The sequence below is a fragment of the Ursus maritimus genome, unplaced genomic scaffold, assembly GCF_017311325.1.
Source record: "Ursus maritimus isolate PB19 unplaced genomic scaffold, ASM1731132v1 scaffold_1, whole genome shotgun sequence".
In the NCBI taxonomy this organism is placed as follows: Eukaryota; Metazoa; Chordata; class Mammalia; order Carnivora; family Ursidae; genus Ursus; species Ursus maritimus.
Window position 1 is genome coordinate 91,905,811 of NW_024423343.1, and position 21,433 is coordinate 91,927,243.

Here is a 21,433-nt window from a genome sequence, read left to right on the forward strand (position 1 = left end):
CAAGCCTAAATTGGATCACGTCCTACGCTAACTCAAACCCTTCAGAGGCTTTCTCCTTGCACTTAGAATAAAGCCCAGAATTTATACCAAGATCCTACAGAATGGGACCTGAACCCTGGCTGTCTCGCTCACCCTGCCCTACATACAAGACCCTCTTTCCAGGTCCAAACAGAACATTCTTATCTCACAAAGGTGGCCCAATTTGTGTGTGTGGTGGGGGGCCAGGAGGTATGAAAAAAGGACACCAAGTTAAATTAGAATTTCAGATAAATAATTTTTTTGGTATAAATATATTCCATGCAGTATTTGTCACCTACTTATAGTTTAAAAAACATTATTGCTTACCAGAAATACAAATATCATTGGGTACCCTGTATTTTACCTGGGAACCCTATACCTCAGGGCTTCCGCATTTGTTATTCTTTCTCCCTGAAACACTCTTCCTTTCAGAGAGTTCCATGTGTGACTCCCTTACTTCCACACTATGCTCTAACTTTCCCTCAGAGAAGCCTTCCCTGACCTACTTACCTGGCTGCTCTGTATCCTTAACTCTACTTGTTTTTTCCCCTTGGAACACCCAGCACTTGTGGAAATGATTTTGTGCCCCATGCGAATGATATTCCTTGAGAACAGAAGCTTCAATTTGCCTGTTCAGGGTTCTAGTCTCCGCCCAGAGAACAGTGCCTGGCACACAGTAGGGACTTGATCATTATTGGAGTGGTGAATGAGTAGTTCAAGGATGTGACTTGAGCACTGAAGATATTTATGGTGATCCTCTTTTCCACTTAGGTGGCACTTAGCCGCTGTCGTCATTTCATGAGAACCTTCTGACAACACACTGAGGCAGGCAAGCCAGGCTCTCCCTTCATCTCACTGAAGAGGAACCAGGCAGAAAGCTCTAGGCCACAAAGGTAGCTGTATCCAGACAGGCCATGGAGTCGGCTGTGTATTCTCTAACACTGGGCGACTGCCCCCTACCAAGGCAGGCAGGAATATTATGACAGAGAGTTCAGGACCAAACCTGTGCAAGAGAGAGCCAAGGGCTGGGGCAATCCAACATTGTTCTCTGGGGGCTAGAGAAGGGGCAGCACTTCAACAAATCCACAGTACGTATTCCACGTGCCAAAAACCAGTCGGGTGCTCATGGCAGGCTGTCACAGAGTTTCAAAAATCCATCCCAAATCACCGTAGGGAAAGTAGTGTCAATCTTCCTTCTCACAGGAGAGGCAGCAAACGAATTCCTCTGTAGCCAACCACACAGGGATGCACAGAGATGCTTCCTATAACCAACTCTCCCTGGGTGCACATTCTGCTGTGCACGGCACAGTGGCAACACTGGCCCCACTGGGCCGCAACTACACTCCGATAGCCAAAGGCACCCAATTTATAGAGGTAGTCACCTTCTAGACACAGGGGACCGAGTACCTCTTCTGCGTTATTATGCAATTTTGCCTCAAGCGTAGATGCAGGCAAATAATGCTCAAGTGACAATGAGAATAAAAGATGGGCAAGAAAGCCCTGCCTTCTAATATAATTGGCTCATTCCATTCTCTTGGTCCCTGCAATGCCTTATAGACCTAATATGAAAGAGCATTATATTAAATTGTAAAGAAGTGCTTAAAATACCCCTGCTTCATGTCTCAAACTTAATGTTTTAGCAGATTTTAATGCTACAAATTTCACAACATTTTTCTCAAGGTTAGAAAGGTGATAGCTGGGAGAAGTTACTCAGAACAAACAAAAATCTATTGCCTATTTTTTGAAAATGCTCTAAATAGCATATTTCAGTCAATAAATATGTATGCCAGGCACCATTATCCCTGTGAACAAAACAGACACAAATCTCCCTGGAGATTAGTTTCCTTGCACTTGCTTTTATTGTTGGATGTTGATGGTCACCCCAGGACCTTTGCACTTACTGTTGCCACTGCCCACTAAACACCTCTGCCAGACATCTGCACTTCCTACTCTCTCACTTTCTTCAAACTGGTGCTCCAATATCATCCTCTCATCGTTTCAGTAGGGCATCTCCCAACCACTCTATCTAAAACTGACACCATCATTCGTCATAAGCACTTCTTAGTACCCTCTCCTGTTTGACACTTCTCCAAGGCACTTACCACAATCTAAAAGATACACATTTTACTTTTGTTTTTATCTGTCTCCCCTTACAAAACAACACCTTAATGAGGAAAGCTCCTCTTTCTGTTCATTGTTACATTCCCCAACACCCAACAAAACTCACGAGCAATGAAGGCTTCTGGCACCCAGACTGTGGTCTCCCACTGAGAGGAACCAGTGGTCCTGAGATAAATGGCCAATTCCCAGTGTAGGCAGAAATTGTGTCAGAGGAACCTGGAAGATTTTCTCATACCAGATAGGTTAAAACCATTCGAAACTATCAGGGTCATGTCAAAAGGATCCAGAAGACAATATTAATTGGCTCCCACTGGTCAGACAAGGGGCAGTTTGAGAGCTGGTAAGAAAATAATTGGAGTAGATCGAACATAACAAATATGTTTCAATCAATGACTTCGTAAGGATAAAAACCAAGAAGCATACAAACAAACAAACAAAGCACTGGTAACCAGTGGAAGAGGTTAGGAAACCAACAGGGGAACGAGGGTTCCTACGTGAGCTATCTCTCATCATGGTAACTAAATGCAGACGAAGAGTCACGCTCTTCATAAAAGTATTCCTGAGGGGCGCCTGGCGGGCTCAGTCGGTGGAGCGTGTGACTCTTGATCTCAGGGTTGTAAGTTTGAGCCCCACAGTGAGTGTAGAGATTACTTAAAAATAAAATCTTAAAAAAGAAAATATTCCTGATATATTAAGAAGGAACCCCTAATGAATTAATGAACCCAGGCACAGATCATCAACAGCTGCTAACATCATAAAAACAGAGACACAGGGCACTGCGTGCCTCCTGACAGAAGGAGACAACAGAATCCATGAAGAAGTTATGCAAAAAAATATTAACCCTGACTCTGATCAAGTGTCAGATCTAACTATCAACTTACAGAAAATAAACAATAACACAAGGATCTAATCAACAGAATTCAGAGTATAACAACCTATCTAAGGCAAATGAAGACGTTTCCTCAAAAAAAAACCAAAAAAACAAAAAACAAAAGCAAAACAAAGGGAAGAACAAGAGGGAAGGGAACCTCATATTAAGAAAGAGACTTAAGAGACACCAACAATTTCAGCATATGGTCCTTACTTAAAGCCCAGTTCAAATAAATAAACTTTAATTTGTAAGACTGCCTAGAAAACACAAACACTAACCTGGTATTTTATGATATTAAGGAATTATGTTAATTTTAGATATGAGATGGTATTATCAGTTACACTGGGAGTAGTTACAGGACTTCAAGGAGTCTTAAAGATACATATTGAAATACTTGCGGATCCTAAGACTTTTGGAATTTGCTTCAAAACAATGGGCCAGGGGAGTAAATGAAAAGATACTGGCCATGAATTGACAATTGCTGAATCTCAATCATGGGTACAAGGGAGTTTGTTACACTCTTCTTTTTCCTATGTCTGAAATTTTCCACAGTAAAAAAAGTTCAAAATATAACAACGTTGCAGCTATTTTATTGGTGTGCAATAGGAATTACAAGAGACAGTGTTTAAAAGTTTGCAAAAGACAAGTTGGAGATGACTGCACGGAGGCCCGGTTTGCCATACGCGTTTCAAGGAACCAAGAGGTGCTGTGTGGGGTTTGGCAAATCCTGTCATGTGCCCTTCTCATGTTTGTAGGACGGCAGCCCGAGCACGAAGTACAAGTAGCAGTGAAGCAGTACGTGAAACTTACAAACAGGAGGGGCCACCGAGAAGATAAACTTGGAGAGGGGAGGGTCTGAATGGACAGAACAGAGAGATCAGTGAGTGCGACTGACAGACTCAGGGCTGTTTAAAAAAATCCATTTTCTAAGGATGCATTAGAACTCAGGTAATAAGAGCAATGAAAACACATGGATGAAAAAGGTCCAAGGAAAGGCTGAACTCAGAAAGTAAAAAGAACAGGCTCATCAATCTCTGCTACCTCCCTCACTGCCCGGAAATGATTATCTCGCAGGAGGGGAATTCCCGATCTCAAACGGCCAGACCTTTCAAAGGTACGTGTTGGTACTCTTGGGCAACAGTCGAAGGATATTTTTAAAGGACTGCCTGACCCATCCCCAAATGTTAGTTATGTTTCTTCATTCAGGTTTTCTCTTGCAACTGAAACAGTCAATTCTTCATTGCTGCCCACTCTGACAAATTAGTCTATGCAACACCATTTCCAAGTTATCTCTAGCAGCCAATACAGCCCATAAATCCAGATCATTGTACTGGTTATTAGGATTTCATTTCATGCTCGCATTCACAAACATTTAAGCTTTCAACCTTTGCTGTTGGGCATTAATCTTGGCATTAATCAAGGGATTAAGTACGTCGAATTTAAACTCAAGGTTAATAGCATGCTCAGCCAATATTAGTTTTACATATTGCCAAGGGAAAACAGAAAGAGGCAAAGACCTTTATGCCTGTTGTTCCTGAAATATAAGACACAGATTGATGAGGAAGGCATGAAACTGTTTCCTTTGTTCCTTCATGAGGGACTCACACACACGCACATAAGCACGCACACTCATTCGTCCGGTCCAAACTGGTGTCTGAAGCAACAGCTTGTATATATCCTAAGCTCCGGCAATCGATTGCTGGGCAATTTGCTTATTTTCGAGCAACTATACGTGCAATAGCAACAGAAGTGTTTAAAAAAACAGCACGAACAAATTAAGACGTCTAGAAGGGCACGATAGTTGCTAGAATAATTGTGTAAAGAGATAAAAATATGTGGGTGTCAGGTGTATCAGCACCATCTCCCAGTGTAATAGCAACAGGGGTAAAGAAATTCATTCTAAATTTCATAAAATCTGTTAGCGGTAAAAGGCTTTGCAGAGGGCTTAGTTAATATACCTGAAACAATGACAGAGTAATTACTTTATAGAGCCTTGTCTCTATAACAGGAGTAGTTACATGGCTCGCAAAAACAGATACGGAAAATAAACTGCCCGATGATCTGGAAATGCAAGGCTGCCTAATGAATCATTCATTCACTCTCACCACCTGGAAAGGCTGAGCACCTGGCTTTCATGAGTTACGTCCTCAGGAGAATCAGTGTTGTGTCTCTTTTTGGGGGGAGGGTATCAAAATTTTGAGTATTCGAAAACTAGCCACGAAGATTCATTAATGCAAACTAGCTAAATCAGAGCCATATTTCAAACACAATAGGTCTGGAGCACAGAACTGAATGCAAAGCTAAAGGCAATAAATCACTTACTTACCCGAGTTCAGTTTTTCTTTCACATGAAGGGGCAACAGTAATGCAAAGTGCAGAAACGAGAAGCCCTTAGCCTTTCTGAGCCACTCTGATTTGACTATTACTCAGGGTTGGGGGTCAGGGGTTAATGAGACTGTGTTTCTGAGGTGTCTGGCATATAGTGGAGCTCAATAATGTGTCATTCTTCTCTTACTGTCTTCCACCCAACAAGGGCAATGGCTGGACTCACACCATACGCAGTCCTGGGTCCAGCGTCAGACACATCGCAAGCATCCTCGGGTATAACGTAAGGGGAAAGAAACACTGCTGGCTGCTCCTTCTGGGATTTACCAAGAAAGATGTGTAGACTACGAGTTGGTGATGGTACAAGCAGAAGTTCACAGCCCTGTAATTCAGTGGAAGTTGGCACACAGACAACTGAGAGAAAGAAAAAAGAAGGCTGAGTGCCATTCCCTAGGACTGGGCGGAATCTCAATGCCTGGATTCAACTGGTGACTGACCATCGTTACTTTGTGGCTTTTTTTTTTGGTTTGCTTCTGTTAAAGTCCTGAGGTTAAACATAAATGGAAACCAGAACTGGCTCTTCCATGAGGATTAAGAAAATAATAAAAGTGACTGGTACATCTGTTGAGGAAGTAAATCAAATGAAGATGCCTCTCTTCGTGGCTTTCCCAATGGCAAGAGAAATGTGGCGTAGGACACGCAGTTAAGTCCAGTAACAAAAGGAGGAAGGTTTTAAGAAAAAGCAAGAGGGAAAACAAAGCATAACAAAAACCTAGACCAAAAACAGCACTACGAAGACACGGATGCTGTCCAGGATTTAAAAAAACACTAGCACAGAATTAACTGGCTTTAAAAACTACCTCTGGTCATTTCAGATTAACGACGGCAGGGGCACACTGCTGCCCCAGAGATCCAGCTCACAGTTCCAAAGCAAACACAAGCGTCATATGCAGAGAGAAGTCAGTGGGAAGAGCTGCATTTCTGCATCACCAGAAATCAAAGGATCTAAAATTAAATTAGAGTTAGAACCAGAAATTCGTTCTAATTGTAACACAAAATCAAGTTCCCACATAAAATGACCCCCCCCAATGGTCCTCAAACAATGACAACATCAAAAACCGTAAAGGTGTCAATTGGGTTTATTGAGTGCCGTCTATCTGTCCGGCTCACGCACATTCCCACAGACACTCGGGAATCATCACAGCAGGATCCTTTAAACACAAAGTGAAAACCATTATTTTATAAAGGAAGAACGTGAGGCACAAAGAGGGTAAGTCACTTGTCCAGAAGCAGTGATAAGAAAGCATCGGAAACAGCGTGACCTCAGGGATGAGGCTCTAAGGCCGTGCTTCCCATCCAAGAGGCCACAGTGCTGAGATTCTCCTCCAACTCTTACAAAGTACCTATTAAGATGCTACCATAAAATGCAATTTTTTAGAAGATTTTATTTATTTATTTGAGACACAGAGAGCATGAGCAGGGGGAGAAGCAGAGGGAGAGGGAGAAGCAGACTCCCTGCTGAGCAGGGAGCCGATGAGGGACTCGATCCCAGGACTCCTGGGATCATGACCTGAGCCGAAGGCAGACTCAACCTGAGCCATGCAGGCGCCCCAAGAGGCAATTTTCTTTTTTTTTTTTTAAGGCCAGAGTTTCAAGGTTATTTTCAGATTTAAACTACAAAAGAAGTTCCTAGTTCTGTCTGCAGGGAAACTCGCTCCACCCTGTTCTGGCTCCACTACCTGCATCCATTCTTCCTCTTCCATCAGGCTCGTCCTGAGTGCACATCGTCCTGAGTGCACATCATGGTGCCAAGAAAAGGAGTTCTCGCCAATTGCTGACATCCAATGAACATAACAGACGTTTGATAAGTGATAACTGAACTGAATTCAGCTGAACAAAGAGAAAACCCTGATCATCTGCATAAGAAGAGAGAGGGAAAGACAAAGAAAGCACCATTCCACACCCTGGAAGGAGCAAAAATAGTTACGGGTTCTGCAACAAGACACGCGGGCTCCAGTGTTAAGGGCAGATGATTCCTCACACCTTTCCACAGCCCCATCTGTCCCACGCTCACCACAGGCTCCCCGTTCTCATCTTAGCCACATCCTTTCTCCACTGCGAGTGGGGCTGGGCGGCAGCTTCACAGGAAGGGAACTAGGTCACAAATAATCGCAGTCCCTTGCCATCTGGACCGTTCTCTCACACCTCCCCGGCTCTCGCTCGGGAGACGGAGGGAAGGCTGGAGTGGGATGTAATTCTCTAGCTGTATCTCAGCAGTAGGCCCAACGTGAAAAGTCTCAGGAAGGCGTGAAATTAGCCCAGTTTGTCAATCAGGGAGCACAGTTGGACTCTGGCTAAATTCTATCAAATGGAAAGGGGAAGGACACTTTTGAAAATTAAACTGAAGGAGGAACCCTTTCCTTGGGGCAGGAAAGGTGCTTCTAAGTGACTTCTCACTGGAGCACAGGTTCACCCGGGGCCCCAGGCCCTACTCCTCTGGAGAAGGAAACGAGAAGGTGGGCCACAGGCTACCCCAGCCAAAAACACGCTCAAATAAATGCGACAGAATTAATTTGCCAGCAGCCTGCTAATGAAGAGCTTCACACACCCAACTCACTGTGCTTTTAATTTCCAAGAGATAATGTAACTATCATTAGCTCTGAGGCCTCTTCATGATGACCATGGGGGTGGCCATGGCACAACCATATTTAAAAAAAAAAAAAAAAAGTCTGAGTGGCTCTCAAAAAGGAAAGAAACATAAAAGTAAAGGAAAGGGACAAACCCCAGAGAATTCAAGACCACATGCCCTGTGGAGATACTGGTTTGGTCTCCATCCTCAAAAGCTGCCCCCTGTCCCCTTGTGACACAGAGGAGAGGTGCCTGAGTCTCACTCAAAAAATTATGGCAAAAGTACGTCATTAGCCTCAAAATGGAGGCATTCTCTTAGCCGCGTGGTAGCACGGGAGCTGTTATAAACTACTGGTCAAACAGCAACAGCACACCACAGTGTACACCGTCTGAAATTAGCCAGCACCCTTTTCACAAGCGCCTAGGGCTGCCTTTGCCCTTCAAGGGTGGAGGGGAAGCCAGCTTCTGATTCCGTACTCAGTTCTTCCCCTGGACTTGCCCCAAACAGTCTGAACTCTGCCCCACCCCCTCCATTTTCCTCAAGGTGAAACGGAAATCATCGAAGCATGTAACACACAAATTCCTTGTGGCCTATAACATGTCCTGCAACCCTTAAAAAAAAGCTGCTATTTGAATTTAAGGGTAGAAATGAAAATAAGGCAAGGTTAAAGTCAATAACTGAGCTTGTAAGAAACAGCTAACTCAGCCAGTAAGCACATGAAGAAGATGCTCAACATCTCTGATCATTACGAAAATGCAAACCAAACCGCAATGAGATACCGCCGACAACTGTTAGCATGGCTACCATGACAAAACAAAAAACAACAAGTGCTGACAAGGATGTGGAGAAACTAGAACCCTCATGTGCATTGCTGGTAGGAAGGTAAAACGGAGCCACTGCTTTGCAGAAGTTTGGTGGTTCCTCAAAAAAATAAGAACAGAATTACCGTATTATTTTGCCATTCCATTTCTGGATATACGCCCAAAGGAACTAAAGCAGAGTCTTAAAGAGTTATGTGTACGCCCATGTTCACACGGCATTATTCACAATAGTTGTAAGGTGGAAGCAACCCAAGTACCCATCAACGGATAAATGGATAAGCACAAGGTGCAATAAAATACAATGGAATATTACTCAGCCTTGAAAAGAAAGGAAATTCTGATATGCTTTAACATGGATGAATCTTGAGTACATCAAGCTAACTGAAATAAGGCAGTCACAAAAAGGCAAATGCTGTATAAACTATCCTTACAGGAGTAGTGAGAGTAGTCAAAATCAGAGAGACAAATTAGAATGGTTGTGTTCAGGGGCTAGAGGAAGGGGGGAACGAGGAGTCACTATTTAATGGGTGGAATTTCAGGTTTGCAAGATGAATTGTTCAGGATATGGATGCTGGTGATGGTTGTATAGCAATATGAATGTACTTCATTCCCACTAACTGGTCAAAATGGAAAATTTCATGTTACATGTACTTTACTAGATTTTTTTTTAACCAGGGGAAGAAAATATAAATAGCTACATCAGCTTGTGTTTTTCCCCTCAAGGAAAAAAAATCATCCTACTTAGGAGCAGGGGAAAATAATGAAGATGGGAACCACCGGTCCACCATGTAAAAACAATACACATTTCTCAACTTTTCAAATTCCAGCCTCAGCTGCAAAACTGACTAACCACACCTTTCCACATCCCAGAGCCAAAGAAGGGACTCACCTCACTGAGGTAAATAAAAAAAGAGCAGGTGGACCCATCCACTCCATAATCTGCGTAGCAGGGATCCGAGCGCCACATATCTTTCATCCACTGAAATGATAAGAGCCAGGTAAGGACATCGATGAGCAGCCCGTTACAGGGGGCCCCGCACATCCGCTGACAGAGAAGGCAAGGGTATGAAGGGCAAGGAGCAGTGAGTGGCTCAGACTGGGGCCTGTGGCTCAGAGTCACAGAGCTGAGGTCAGGACACCAGATGCCCAGATCCCAGATGAGCCACAGGGAGACACTGGCTTGAGCTGGGCCTTAGCAGAGGTGCTCAGGGTACAGGAAGGCTGCAAGACATCCCGGGCAGTAAAGCCCATGACAGACAGTGGCCAGGGGACTTTTATCAAGAACAAGTGCCTAAGGGGATCCTCGCCCCCCTGACCATCAAAACCCCTTTTACCCAGAGAGCTGCAGTTTCATGAGCTCCAATACCAGGCCTGGTACAGAAAGTGTGAATGCAGGCATGCAAGGTGTGTAAGGCACGCATGAGTCCCCAACAGGAACCATGCAAATGCTTCTGGGGTTTGGTCTCACCATCCTAAGCATATATTAGAACCGAGACTTCTCTCTGAAAACTGCTGAGCAGAGGAGTAGTCTCCCTCAGTGCAGGCCATATAAAAAGGATTTAAAAAAAAATGTTAAGAGTGAAAGAATGTCCAAGTGTCTCTGGTTACTCAGCTGCAAATGCTAATGTGACATTTAAATCACCATCTGGAGAGCTCATGGCAGGGGCATGGGGACTGGGAGAGAGGGAAGGGGATTCTACATAATGGCAGCCCCTTGTCAATGGCCCTTGAAGGGTCACCTGCTGGAGGAGGGGAAGGCAGCTTCAAAGACACAGCAGGCGCCCGAAGTGGCCCAGGCTCTTTCAATCTGACCAGTTAGAGCCATTGTTGACTAACCCCATGGAGCTGGCATAAGCAGACAAGGGTTGTCATGGCCACAGCCCCAAACTGGCAGGATTGAGGCTCCCCTGAAATGAGCTCCCTTAAAGGGCTTGCTTGCCATCTGTGTTACTGGGGAGTTACAGACAGGGGAGGGGAAGGAGGAGGTTATCGTTGCACACTGAAGATGAGGGGAATGAACAGACATTACTTCTGCCTTACCTTGATTTTCCCCTCGCAGTGGGGGTAGCCATCCATAGGAGGCAATACACATTTTTCTTGAGCTCCATTAATGATATCTATAAAGATGAAAGAGAACAAAGGATACCATAAAGTTCATGAAACACAAACCTAACATCCCTGCAAGCAAGGGGCAGGGAAAGAAACAGAAAAAGGAAGTCTACTCTGGGAGCCATGCTCTGACCCGTGGAACCCCTCCAGGAGGCCATAGGTGCAGTTGGTCTGCAGCAAGGACCCCACCCAAGGATAGCCCACCTGCTGGATGGCCAGAGACCCACGATGCGTGTGGCCTCGCAGGAAAGGATGAGCTACACCAACCAGAGCGCTTGCTGGGAAATTTGCAACTGGGCAACAGAATCCACACAAACGGAGACCAGGTAATGGAGCCATGAGGTTGGGAGGGACCACCAGGGCTGGCAGGGCCACGCTAGGCTACGCAGACAAACTGAGGTCAGGAGCAGCTTCAGGACATGTGCTTGAGCTGAGCAGCCGACTGAAGACAGGCAAACAGAACCAGCGTGCAGAGAAGTAGAAAGCCACCAGACACATCTGTGAGGGACAGCTCCTATGGACCTGGTCCTTGAATTTCTGAAGAGATCGCCTTACTGCTTCAAATACTTCCTCACAGATAAACTCCCCTTCTATTAGTTCGCTCAAGTGGATTCCTATTCCTTTTGCTGACAGAGTCAAAACTAAAAAAGAAACTAAAAAGCTTACCTGTTTAGTGGTAGACAGTAGACAAATAAGTAAACCACTGAACAACAGTGTAATAGACATTATGTTAGGGTGGGCCAAGGGAAGGACACCCACCCCAGTCTCTGGGCTCAAAGAAGGCTTCCTGGATCTAGTGACATCTCAGCTAAGATGAGAAAATGAAGCAAGAGTGCATCAGTCAAGGGGTCAGGTAGAGATGGGGTCGAAGGAACTGGGGAGGCTCCAAAGGCAGGGACTCACTGTGAGTGGAATGCAAAAGTGGGAGGTACTGAAATGGTCAGGTAGGGCCCAAACTGGAAAGGCCTCCAGCAAGCGCCCTAATAAAGACTTTAATCTTTAAGCTAAGAGCACAGCAGAGCACTGAATGCTTTTAAGAAGGGAATGGTTAAGATCAGACTGATGTTTAGGAATGATCATTTCAGCTGGAAACTGGGACAACTCTAAACCTACATCCTTCTCTTCGGGGACCAACAATATTTTCCAGACATGCTTGGAAAATGTCACCATTACTTACTGCCAACAGTTTTCTATACAAAGTGCTCATGAGAAATTAGATCCCAAGCTACAGTATCATTTGACAGTGGTATTTAAACAAGGTTGGTAGCTGCTGGGGCTAAAACAAAAGCTGTACCTGTCCTTGAAAATTAGTTCTTTTGACAGTCTGAAACAGAGATTCGTCACCTCTTGATTCGGCGTTTTCATGAACATTCTACTTGCTATGTGGATAACTAGAGCATAAAATCAATATCCTCCTTATCATGGATTGCAGGCAGTGTCATTTAGTAGTTAACATGGAAGACACTTAGCTTGTCAGAGCCTCTGCTTCTCCGTCTGTAAAACTGAAAGAGGTGCATCTCTGTTTCATCCAGCTCTTACTAAGTTAATATTTGTAAAAAAGTCTAGTCTGGTACTGTCCATAGCTGACTCTGACCACAGACTGTAGTAGGTACTTAAAAAGTTGGCATTTGCTATGTAATTCCACACAACTTACAATCAATTTATCTAGGAGAGCAGTTATTTCAAAAGCACAGATCTTCTAGAAATGCTTCCTCTGTGTTTCTGAAATGAATGCAGGCTTGAGGTGGTAGATCTCCCTACAGCCCCCACTGCCTTCTCTCTCACTTGTAAGGGGACAGCGAGCTCCAGAACCCACTAACAGATGCCTCCCCAAAGAACAGAGATACTTTTCAATGACTGCTGACCGTATTTTAATTTCGGATTTTGCTTGGCAACAATTTACCAAGCAAATAAGCAGCACAGGTTCCAAGAAAGTAAGCAGAATCTGACACAGCTTGGCGTTGGGGTAATGGGACATTGAAGGGGGGCTTAGGGAGAAATGCCCCCCTTCCTCTCCACACTCTGAGCACTATTCTAGTTCCAGGCATTCAGAGCCAGAAAGTATGGAAACTAGAGACTACAGAGTTGGAGGTGTGGTAGCATGGACTGAAGAGAGATCACTGGCTGGTAAAATAAACCAGTGAGTCTGGGAAGGCCTGCCATCAAAGCCTGGTCGCTGACAGCGCAGGTCCTTTTCATAAAAGACTTTCAAGGAATAACAATCTGTTATGCCAAGGGTTGGCAAACCTTTTCTGCAAAGGACCAGATAGTATATATTTGAGGTGTGGCAGGCCACATTGTGTCTGCCCCAACTATGCCACTCTGGGTGTAGCAGGAAAGCAATCACATATAATAGGAGAACAAATAGGTGTGGCTGTGTTCCAATAAAACTTTATTTACAAAAATAGACACGGACTCCCTATATTTGCTATGCTAACAGAGTCTCAAAATAAGGATCCCAGTCTTTGCAAAGACCTGCTGAAATGACTTTTTTGAGGACATCTGCAGGCATTCCTCGGCCCCTACCCCTACCCTTTGTCCACCTGGTTAACACTCCTTCTTAACAACCCAGTTGAAGATTCACCTCCTTAAGAAACAGGCCTAACCCCTCCTTCCCATGCCAAACCATAATTTAGTTAGGATTTAGTGCTGTCTTCCTGCTCAAATCTCTCCCACGGCTGTGAGAAATCCCATTCTTTCCTCCACATGGCTCATCTCCCCTTCTAGGATGAGGATGTTGTGGGAAGGTTACATCTGCCCGCCCTATCACCAGGCACTCGGTAAGTGCTGGCTCACTGAATAAACACACATCTTGGGCCTGCTCCACCTCCCCTGACTGACTCTTCAGCTCAGGGAGAACGAGACTGAGCACAGAGACCTGTGCTAGACCCAGGTTTTTCCTTCTCTACCTGGCAGCTTGTCAGCTAATCCAACAGGGTTCTCTCGGCAGTGCCATTAATTTATGACCAATTTTCTCTCCCTTTAGTTACACAGTGATGAGTTTGAATAAACAATGACGTCCAAGAAGTGGAGTTAAATGGCTTAAGGCTCTGGGGTAGGAGGCATCTGTGAAAGGGGGAAACAGGAAGTGCCAGCATTCCCAGGGAGGGGTGAGCTGCTCCCTGAATCTGACCACCAGTAATCTCACTGCCAGTAAACTGAGCACTACCCTCCAGCACCTCCCACCTCCTGAGGAGTTTCAGCACATCTCAGGGGGCAGCTCCCCATTTTGTTTCCATCACAATGACGAAAACTCAGTAAATAATGTCTTTATTAGTACTACTGTGCACACTGAAGTCTTTGCTACCTAGAGAAGAGCCTCCAGTTTGAAGGCCGGTTAAAAAGCAAAAATTCAGGCCAAAAAAGATTAATGTTACGGCTTTTCAGGGAAGACTTAGCTTACTGTACATTAAGCCCCTTCAAAAGGAGACTGGATTTTGCCACAGTATGTTACTAGAAGCTTCTCCCTACCATTCACCCAACATTCTTCCAATGTCTTTTTTTTTGGTAATGGTGAAAGGGCAAGGGGGAAAAAAGATGTTGACAGAAGCAAAGACGCTCAGCGCTTCCTGCTATTGAAGACTCCGTTTCGCCCCTTACCCTTTTCAACCGGCCCAAGCTGTGTCTTTCACCAAAAACTTCGTCTCTGCACTGATTCTACGGCATAGGCAACCAGGTATTACAGAGACGGCACACTGCCTTGGTGTGCAAATCCTGTTGTTTTATCAGTCATCTGGACCCACATAGTGCAGCAGGGGCTCGAATACTGGCTTTAATGTAAGAAAACACTTTTCTTACCGACTCTGGAAAAACACGTGTGCAGGAGCATCAGAAGTGACAGAAGAGCTCATGAACACACACAGAGCAGGTGTTCCTGCCAAGGCTGCAGTCAAGTTCTCCATGTGGAGACAGTCCCCATGTGTGCACACATGTTGACAGAGGGACGTGCTGAGAATGACAATGGCATTTTCTTTCTTTCTCTTTCTTTCTTTCTTTTTTTCTTTCTTTTTTTTTTTAAAGATTTTATTTGAGAGAGAGACAGAGACAGGGAGAACAGGGGGTGGGGAGGGGCAGAGGAGAGGGAGAAGCAGGCTCCCCACAGAGCAGGGAGCCCAATGCGGGGCTCGATCCCAGGACCCAGAGACCATGACCTGAGCCGAAGGCAGATGCTTAACTGACTGAGTCACCCAGGTGCCCCAACACACAGAGGATTTATCTACTCATGCTTCCCCCGGTTCTGAGGAAGGAAGGAGAGAGCGGGGTGGGCAGACGCCAGTGGTACAGATGGGTTCAGAGATGATGAGAACAGGAACGTGGACCAGGAAACGAAGGTGGGTGATAACTTCCCCTGAGATGTTACCTGCCTTTCTAAGGGGGCGGACACATACATGATCACGTTTTATATTAACCGTACCCTCCTGAAAAGAAAGGCAGTTACCTCGTCTTATAGCTTGGAAAGGAGAAACTTTAAAATCCTCAGCATCCACCTCCAAACTCAGCCCACGTCACCAAGAATGTGCTGCCTGCTGTGTGCTGAAATGTCAAGGCCAGATCCTTGCAACGAGACGTGGTCTGTGTCCTCACGGAGCGCATCGTGGCGTGTGGGAGGAGGGACCTCACACAACAGAGCGAGACACACATTAGCCGAGCCCACCTGGAAGGCAGGACAGGCCCCCTTGTGCTGGGGCCCAGCACCCAACACACCACCTGCCACACACCAGCTCCAGACTATTCTTTTCATCAAATGAACGAACAAATGTAGCAAAGGGATGAAAAGCTCAAGTTCCAGAGGAGGGGAGAGGGGAGAAAGTACCACAGAAGAAAGTACCTCACTCAGAATCACTGCACCAAGAATGCCAAGTTCGGGATTACACACCAACAGAGCTGCGGGGATTTGTGACCCACATGAGGAAAAATGGCAGGAAGGCACGGCAGTGAAAGAAGAGTTCTTTCTGTTGCAGGGAGGTGATGTGGCCTACCCCCACGTGAGTTACCAGTGTTCATACCTTACTGGTATTTAAAAAGAAAGGCTTACTCTGGAAAACAGTATGGAGGTTCTCCAAAGAGTTGAAAATAGAGCTACCCTACGACCCGGCAATTGCACTACTGGGTATTTACCCCAAAGATACAAATGCAGTGATCTGAAGGGGCACCTACACCCCCATGTTTATAGCATCGGTGTCCAAAACAGCCAAACTATGGAAAGATCCCAGATGTCCATCGACAGATGAATAAAGAAGATGTGATATATATATAAAATGGAATACTACACAGCCATCAAAGTATGAAATCTTGCCATTTGCAATGACGTGGATGGAGCTAGAGAGCATTATGCTGAGCAAAATAAGTCTGTCAGAGAAAGAGAATTATCATATGATTTCACTCATGTGGAATTTAAGAAACAAAACAGAGGATCATAGGGGAAAGGAGAGAAAAATAAAACAAGATGAAATCAGAGAGGGAGACTCTTAATCATAGGAAACAAACTGAGGATTGCTGAGGGGAGGGGGTGGGGGGATGGGGTAACTGGGTGATGGACATTAAGGCAGGCATGGGATGTAATGAGCACTGGGTATTATATAAGCCTGATGCATCACTGAACTTTACCTCTGAAACTAATAATACACTCTATGTGAATTAATTGAATTTAAATAAAAAAATAAAATACAGAAAAATAAAAAAATAAAAAAATAAAAGTTTTGTGAGATCTGATCTGAGAGTATTTTAAGTGAACTATCCTGATGCATTTTAAGTCAAATACAAGATCCACTGGGTACCGTACAAAGATACCTTTAGCTTTTAGCTGCCCATTTCAACACACATACACGGAGAGGCAGGCTGTCCTGTGTCTTTAAAAACACCAACTATTTACTGTGTAGCCTCATGAAACACCTATACTAACTATTTAAAGTTAATGATAGGGGTGCCTGGGTGGCACAGCGGTTAAGCGTCTGCCTTCGGCTCAGGGCGTGATCCCGGCGTTATGGGATCAAGCCCCACATCAGGCTCTTCCGCTATGAGCCTGCTTCTTCCTCTCCCACTCCCCCTGCTTGTGTTCCCTCTCTCGCTGGCTGTCTCTATCTCTGTTGAATAAATAAATAAATAAAATCTTTAAAGTTAATGATAACTACTCCCTACTGCTGAACAAAAGAGATCAAGAAATTTATTTATTTTTAAAGATTTATTTATTTGAGAGAGAGAGAGAGAGAGAATGAGAGAGAGGGAGAGAGAACACGAGAGGGGGTTGGGTCAGAGGGAGAAGCAGACTTCCCGCTGAGCAGGGAGCCTGATACGGGACTCGATCCCAGAACTCCAGGATCATGACCTGAGCTAAAGGCAGCGGCTTAACCAACTGAACCACCCAGGAGCCCTGATATCTAGAAATTTAAAAAAAAGAAGCTGTAGTCCAGTGTCATCCTTAATCTCGATTGTATTAATGCTTCTAGGGGGCACCCCACGTAAGAAGCCTGAGTCCATGACCTTGGGTGATGATGATAAAGTGAGGAGGTGGAGGGGAGGGAGGGAGAGAGACAGAGAGGTGTTCATAGGTGAGCCCCACACAGAAGATAGTTATTTCAGAGTGAAAGCTCCCAAGAAGGGAGCTTCCTTTGTCAAGGCTCGCTTTTCCATGTTTTAATTATAGCAAAGATGACTAGTATTAGAAATGGCACTTTTCAAGTGTAGAACACAGTAGAACACGCTTGTAGAACAATACCATTAACTTTGTGTCTAGAACTGAACATGCATCTGATAGGTGAAGGGCATCTGATTCCCTCATAGCTACTTTAGAGGGATGGGGAGAGAAAAGAAAGAAAAAAGCAGAAACGGTAGTTTAAAAAAAAAAAATCTCAGAAACCTCAACATGACCATCTGTCCACCCCAGGAAATTTTAGGGAAGGATCTGAGGTCCGTCTCCTGGTCCAGTTCCTTTGCCAGTAGCTTAGATAATCATCTTCAGGAGCGAGGGCTCGATTCCACCCAAAGGCACCCCACACATATTTCCTCTCAAAAGATAAAGGGTATCCAGTGATTGCATTTTGTGTGTAGGACAAGGCAGTGTTTCTCTAGAAACACCTGATAGGAACATGCAGCCCCTGTTATCAGATGGCCCTTGCTGAGCGCCCACGTGTGCACACCAGTGGCCCAGCTGTTCTGCGCCAGCTGGGAACAGACCCCATCTCTGTGCTCAGCCTGGAGACTGGAGACGAGACTCCTGCCAGCACTTCCATCAGCTGGCCTTGCTTCAGGAGTTAATAGCAATAAATCGGACAGAAATCAGCCATGGTGAAATACAATCTCCCATTAAAAATGACCTCACCAGTCATTCTCAGCTTGGCAAATATTCATTTAGGGCCACTTTACATTTGCATTATAAAAAAAGTGATTTAATTTCTATAACTGAGTCATTCCAGTCCCAGGGTTCACAGGAACAGGAAGCTCTCTGCCCACCAAGAGGAGCTGGGGACCAACAACAGGTAATGGGCTTAATTCCCTCACAGACCCCCAGGGACAGATACTAGGCACCTTGAAAAGAATTGTATTTTGTATGTATGTATGTATGTATTTTTAACCTAGGAAGCTAGAAATACAATCATTGCACCAAAAATTTTTAAGGTTGCAAGTGACTTCTGAAGCCCTATTAGCGAAGTGTTGACTGTTTCTGATTTGTAAAACCAAGGTTTACAGAAATGAGGTGCTGCATTCATTCACGGATAATAGAAAACTCATGAAGTATCTCCCACATACAAGGCATTCTGCACGTTCCACCCAGGCCTCTGTCTTCTAGTCAAGATGATCTCCAGCACACTGTTTGTAGGTTTTAAAAGGCACACCGCTGGGGCGCCTGGGTGGCTCAGTGGGTTGAGCATCCCACTCTCAATCTTGGCTGGGGTTGTGATCTCAGGGTCGTGATATACAGCCCCACATCCAGCTCTGCGCTCAGTGGGGGGGTCTGCTTGTCTTTCTCCTTCTGCTCTTCTCCTCTCTCCCGCTCTTTCTTTCAAATAAATAAATAAATAAATAAATAAATAAAATCTAAAAAAAACAAAAACAAAAACAAAAAACACACCACTACCATCACCACCACCTTCATGTTCTGCACAGGGAATCTCAAGAGTCAACTCCGAAGGATGAAATGACAGATTCTCACTCCTCTCTACACCTCCAAAGGCCTCGTGGACTTGCTCAGCACCCAGAGCTGTAGTACTGCCCATGTACAAATACTGTGGACGTAACGGAAGTCAACGAGGAAATCATATTCAAGGTACAGTTTCTCTGTGTACTTTTCAAGAATGAAATCAATACGCAAAAAGAATGAACTTGTAAGGACTATGAAAACAGTAACAGCCAAATAACCCTGGATTATTTATGCTTCCTTTTGTCATACCATCCCTCACCTTTTTTTTTTTTCCTGGATTATCTGCCAAATAAAGCTTTAAGTCAGCATTAATAAGGTTTTCTCGGTTCTTGGAAAAATGAATTAAAAAGGGAACCTAGTATTAAGATTTTCAGTATGAGAGGCAGAGTCTATAATCTCTCTCTCTCTCTCTCTCTCACACACACACACACATACACACACACACACACATACACACACATCACCCCGCCATTCTGATAACCTCCCAGGCATTCCTATTGATAAAAGCATATCCGATTTCTAGGAATGTTCAAGCAAAAGAGGGTGGGTATCACACACCTAGGAGCACATATGCAGAGTGGGCAGAAAACCTGTCATTCACTAGAAGAAGAAAGCTTACCATCATTAGTCATCAGGGAAATGCAAATCAAAACCACAGGGGGTTACCACATCAGTATCTCTTCCAGGGAAAGAGCGAGATCATCAAAAGCTCAGAGAGTAACAAGTGTTGGCAAGGATGTGCAGATATCAGAACCCTCAGACCCTGCTGGTGGGAATCTAAAATGGTGTGGCTACTTTGGGAAACAGGCTGGAAATTCCTTAAAAAGTTAGAAAAAGAATTACCATCTGACCCAGCAATCCCACTCCCAGGTATACAACCAAGAGAAATGAAAACATTCTGTCCACACAAAAAATTACACCCAAATGTTCACAGTAACATTATTCAGAAGAGCCAAAAGTGGGGGGAAAAACCCTAATCAAGGGATAGACAAAATGTGCCATATCCATGTGATTGAGTATATTATATAGCCGTAAAAAGTAATGACATAGATTCATGCTACATAGATGAACCTTAAAAACACTAAACTAAGTGAAAGCAAGCAGTCACAAAAGACGACATACTATATAGTTTCATGTGTATGAAATGTCTAGAAGAGGCAGATCTACCCAGAGAGAAGGAGATGAGTGGTGGCCTAGGGCTGGGGGAAGGAGAGTTGGGGGGTAGTGAAAATGAACGGGATCTCTTTCTGAGGTGATACAAATGGTCTAAAAGTGACTATGGTGATGTATAAATATACACGGCGCCACAGAACTGTACACTTTAAATGGGTGAATTGCATGGTCTGAATTCCAGCTCGATAAAGCTGTTCCCAAAACCACACAAAACACAAAAAAGCCTGCCACAGGCTCATGCAACAAAATATTGTACTTACATGACCAAGTCTGTGATGCTTTTAGAGAAGGGTACACAGGAACACAAACCCACCTTTACCTTGAGGGAGTCTAGAATGTAACTCAAGCTTGCACACTTGCACGCCAGAAAGGGTAGTTCACACACTGTGCAACACAGTAAGTTCCGGCAACACAGCCCTCAGACACGCAGGCAAGGAGAGGAAGAAGCTGGACTTCGCGGCCCATCTGCCACCCTCCCAGCTCTAATCGCCCCTCACACCACCGTAACATTGAGCTGAACACCCGGCCAACCTGTTAGGGCCTCTCCTGCGGCTTAGCGGGGGCAGGGCCATGCGGGGGCAGGCCTGGACTGCTTGCTAGTGGGTTATCATGTCAAAGAGAAGCCATCCTGCCTCCTTGAGCGCTGTCGTTTTGGGTCTCTTTGTTACAGCAACTTAGTCTGTACCTGAAGGAATCAGCAGCCAAGTGATATTTTGGTCGGGCCTCAAAGGACAACTAGGAATATTCAGGAGGGAATGTGAGAGCTAAGCACACAGAGGAACAGGCACAGCAAGAGCCAACACAGACAGAGTACCGACTCCACCCTCCTTCTGTAATTCATTGCCGTGCATTATGTCACACATCATCCTCCCAGGAACCCCAAGCGATAAATGCACGTTATCCCCATTTCATAGAAGACACTGAGGCCCGGAGAGATGAAGTAACTTGGCCAAGGTCACAGAACAAATCAGGCCTTCTTGATCCTCTTTGTACATTAAAATCACTTGGGGAGCTTTTAAAAATGTACCCCACCCTCCCGAGATTCTGATTTAAACGGTCTGGGGAGTGGTTCACCCACTGCCCCTTTTCACGTTCCCTTCACCTCAGGTGATTCTTATGGGCAGCCACTGTGAGGGACCAGAAAACAGTAAATGTTAAAATAAGGTAGGGACACTGAAGAAGAGGAAAGGCCAGAAACGGAAAATGGTTTTTTATCTTATACTCCAACT

At 44.8% G+C, this 21,433-nt stretch overlaps 1 protein-coding gene across 2 annotated transcripts in view; it reads right to left on the reverse strand.

Moving 5' to 3' along the window:
- The window catches only part of MGAT5 (alpha-1,6-mannosylglycoprotein 6-beta-N-acetylglucosaminyltransferase), a 325,022-nt gene that overhangs the window by 129,734 nt on the left and 173,855 nt on the right, over window positions 1-21,433 (reverse strand). The window contains exons 6-7 of one of the 2 annotated variants that reach the window (XM_040645552.1): window positions 10,826-10,902; window positions 9,675-9,764 (exon numbers count right to left, since the gene is read on the reverse strand). In XM_040645552.1, coding sequence (XP_040501486.1) covers window positions 9,675-9,764; window positions 10,826-10,902 — 167 coding nt within the window. Of the gene's footprint in view, window positions 1-9,674; window positions 10,133-10,825; window positions 10,903-21,433 lie in introns of those variants that run through there. The other variant, XM_040645556.1, reaches the window with a different exon arrangement.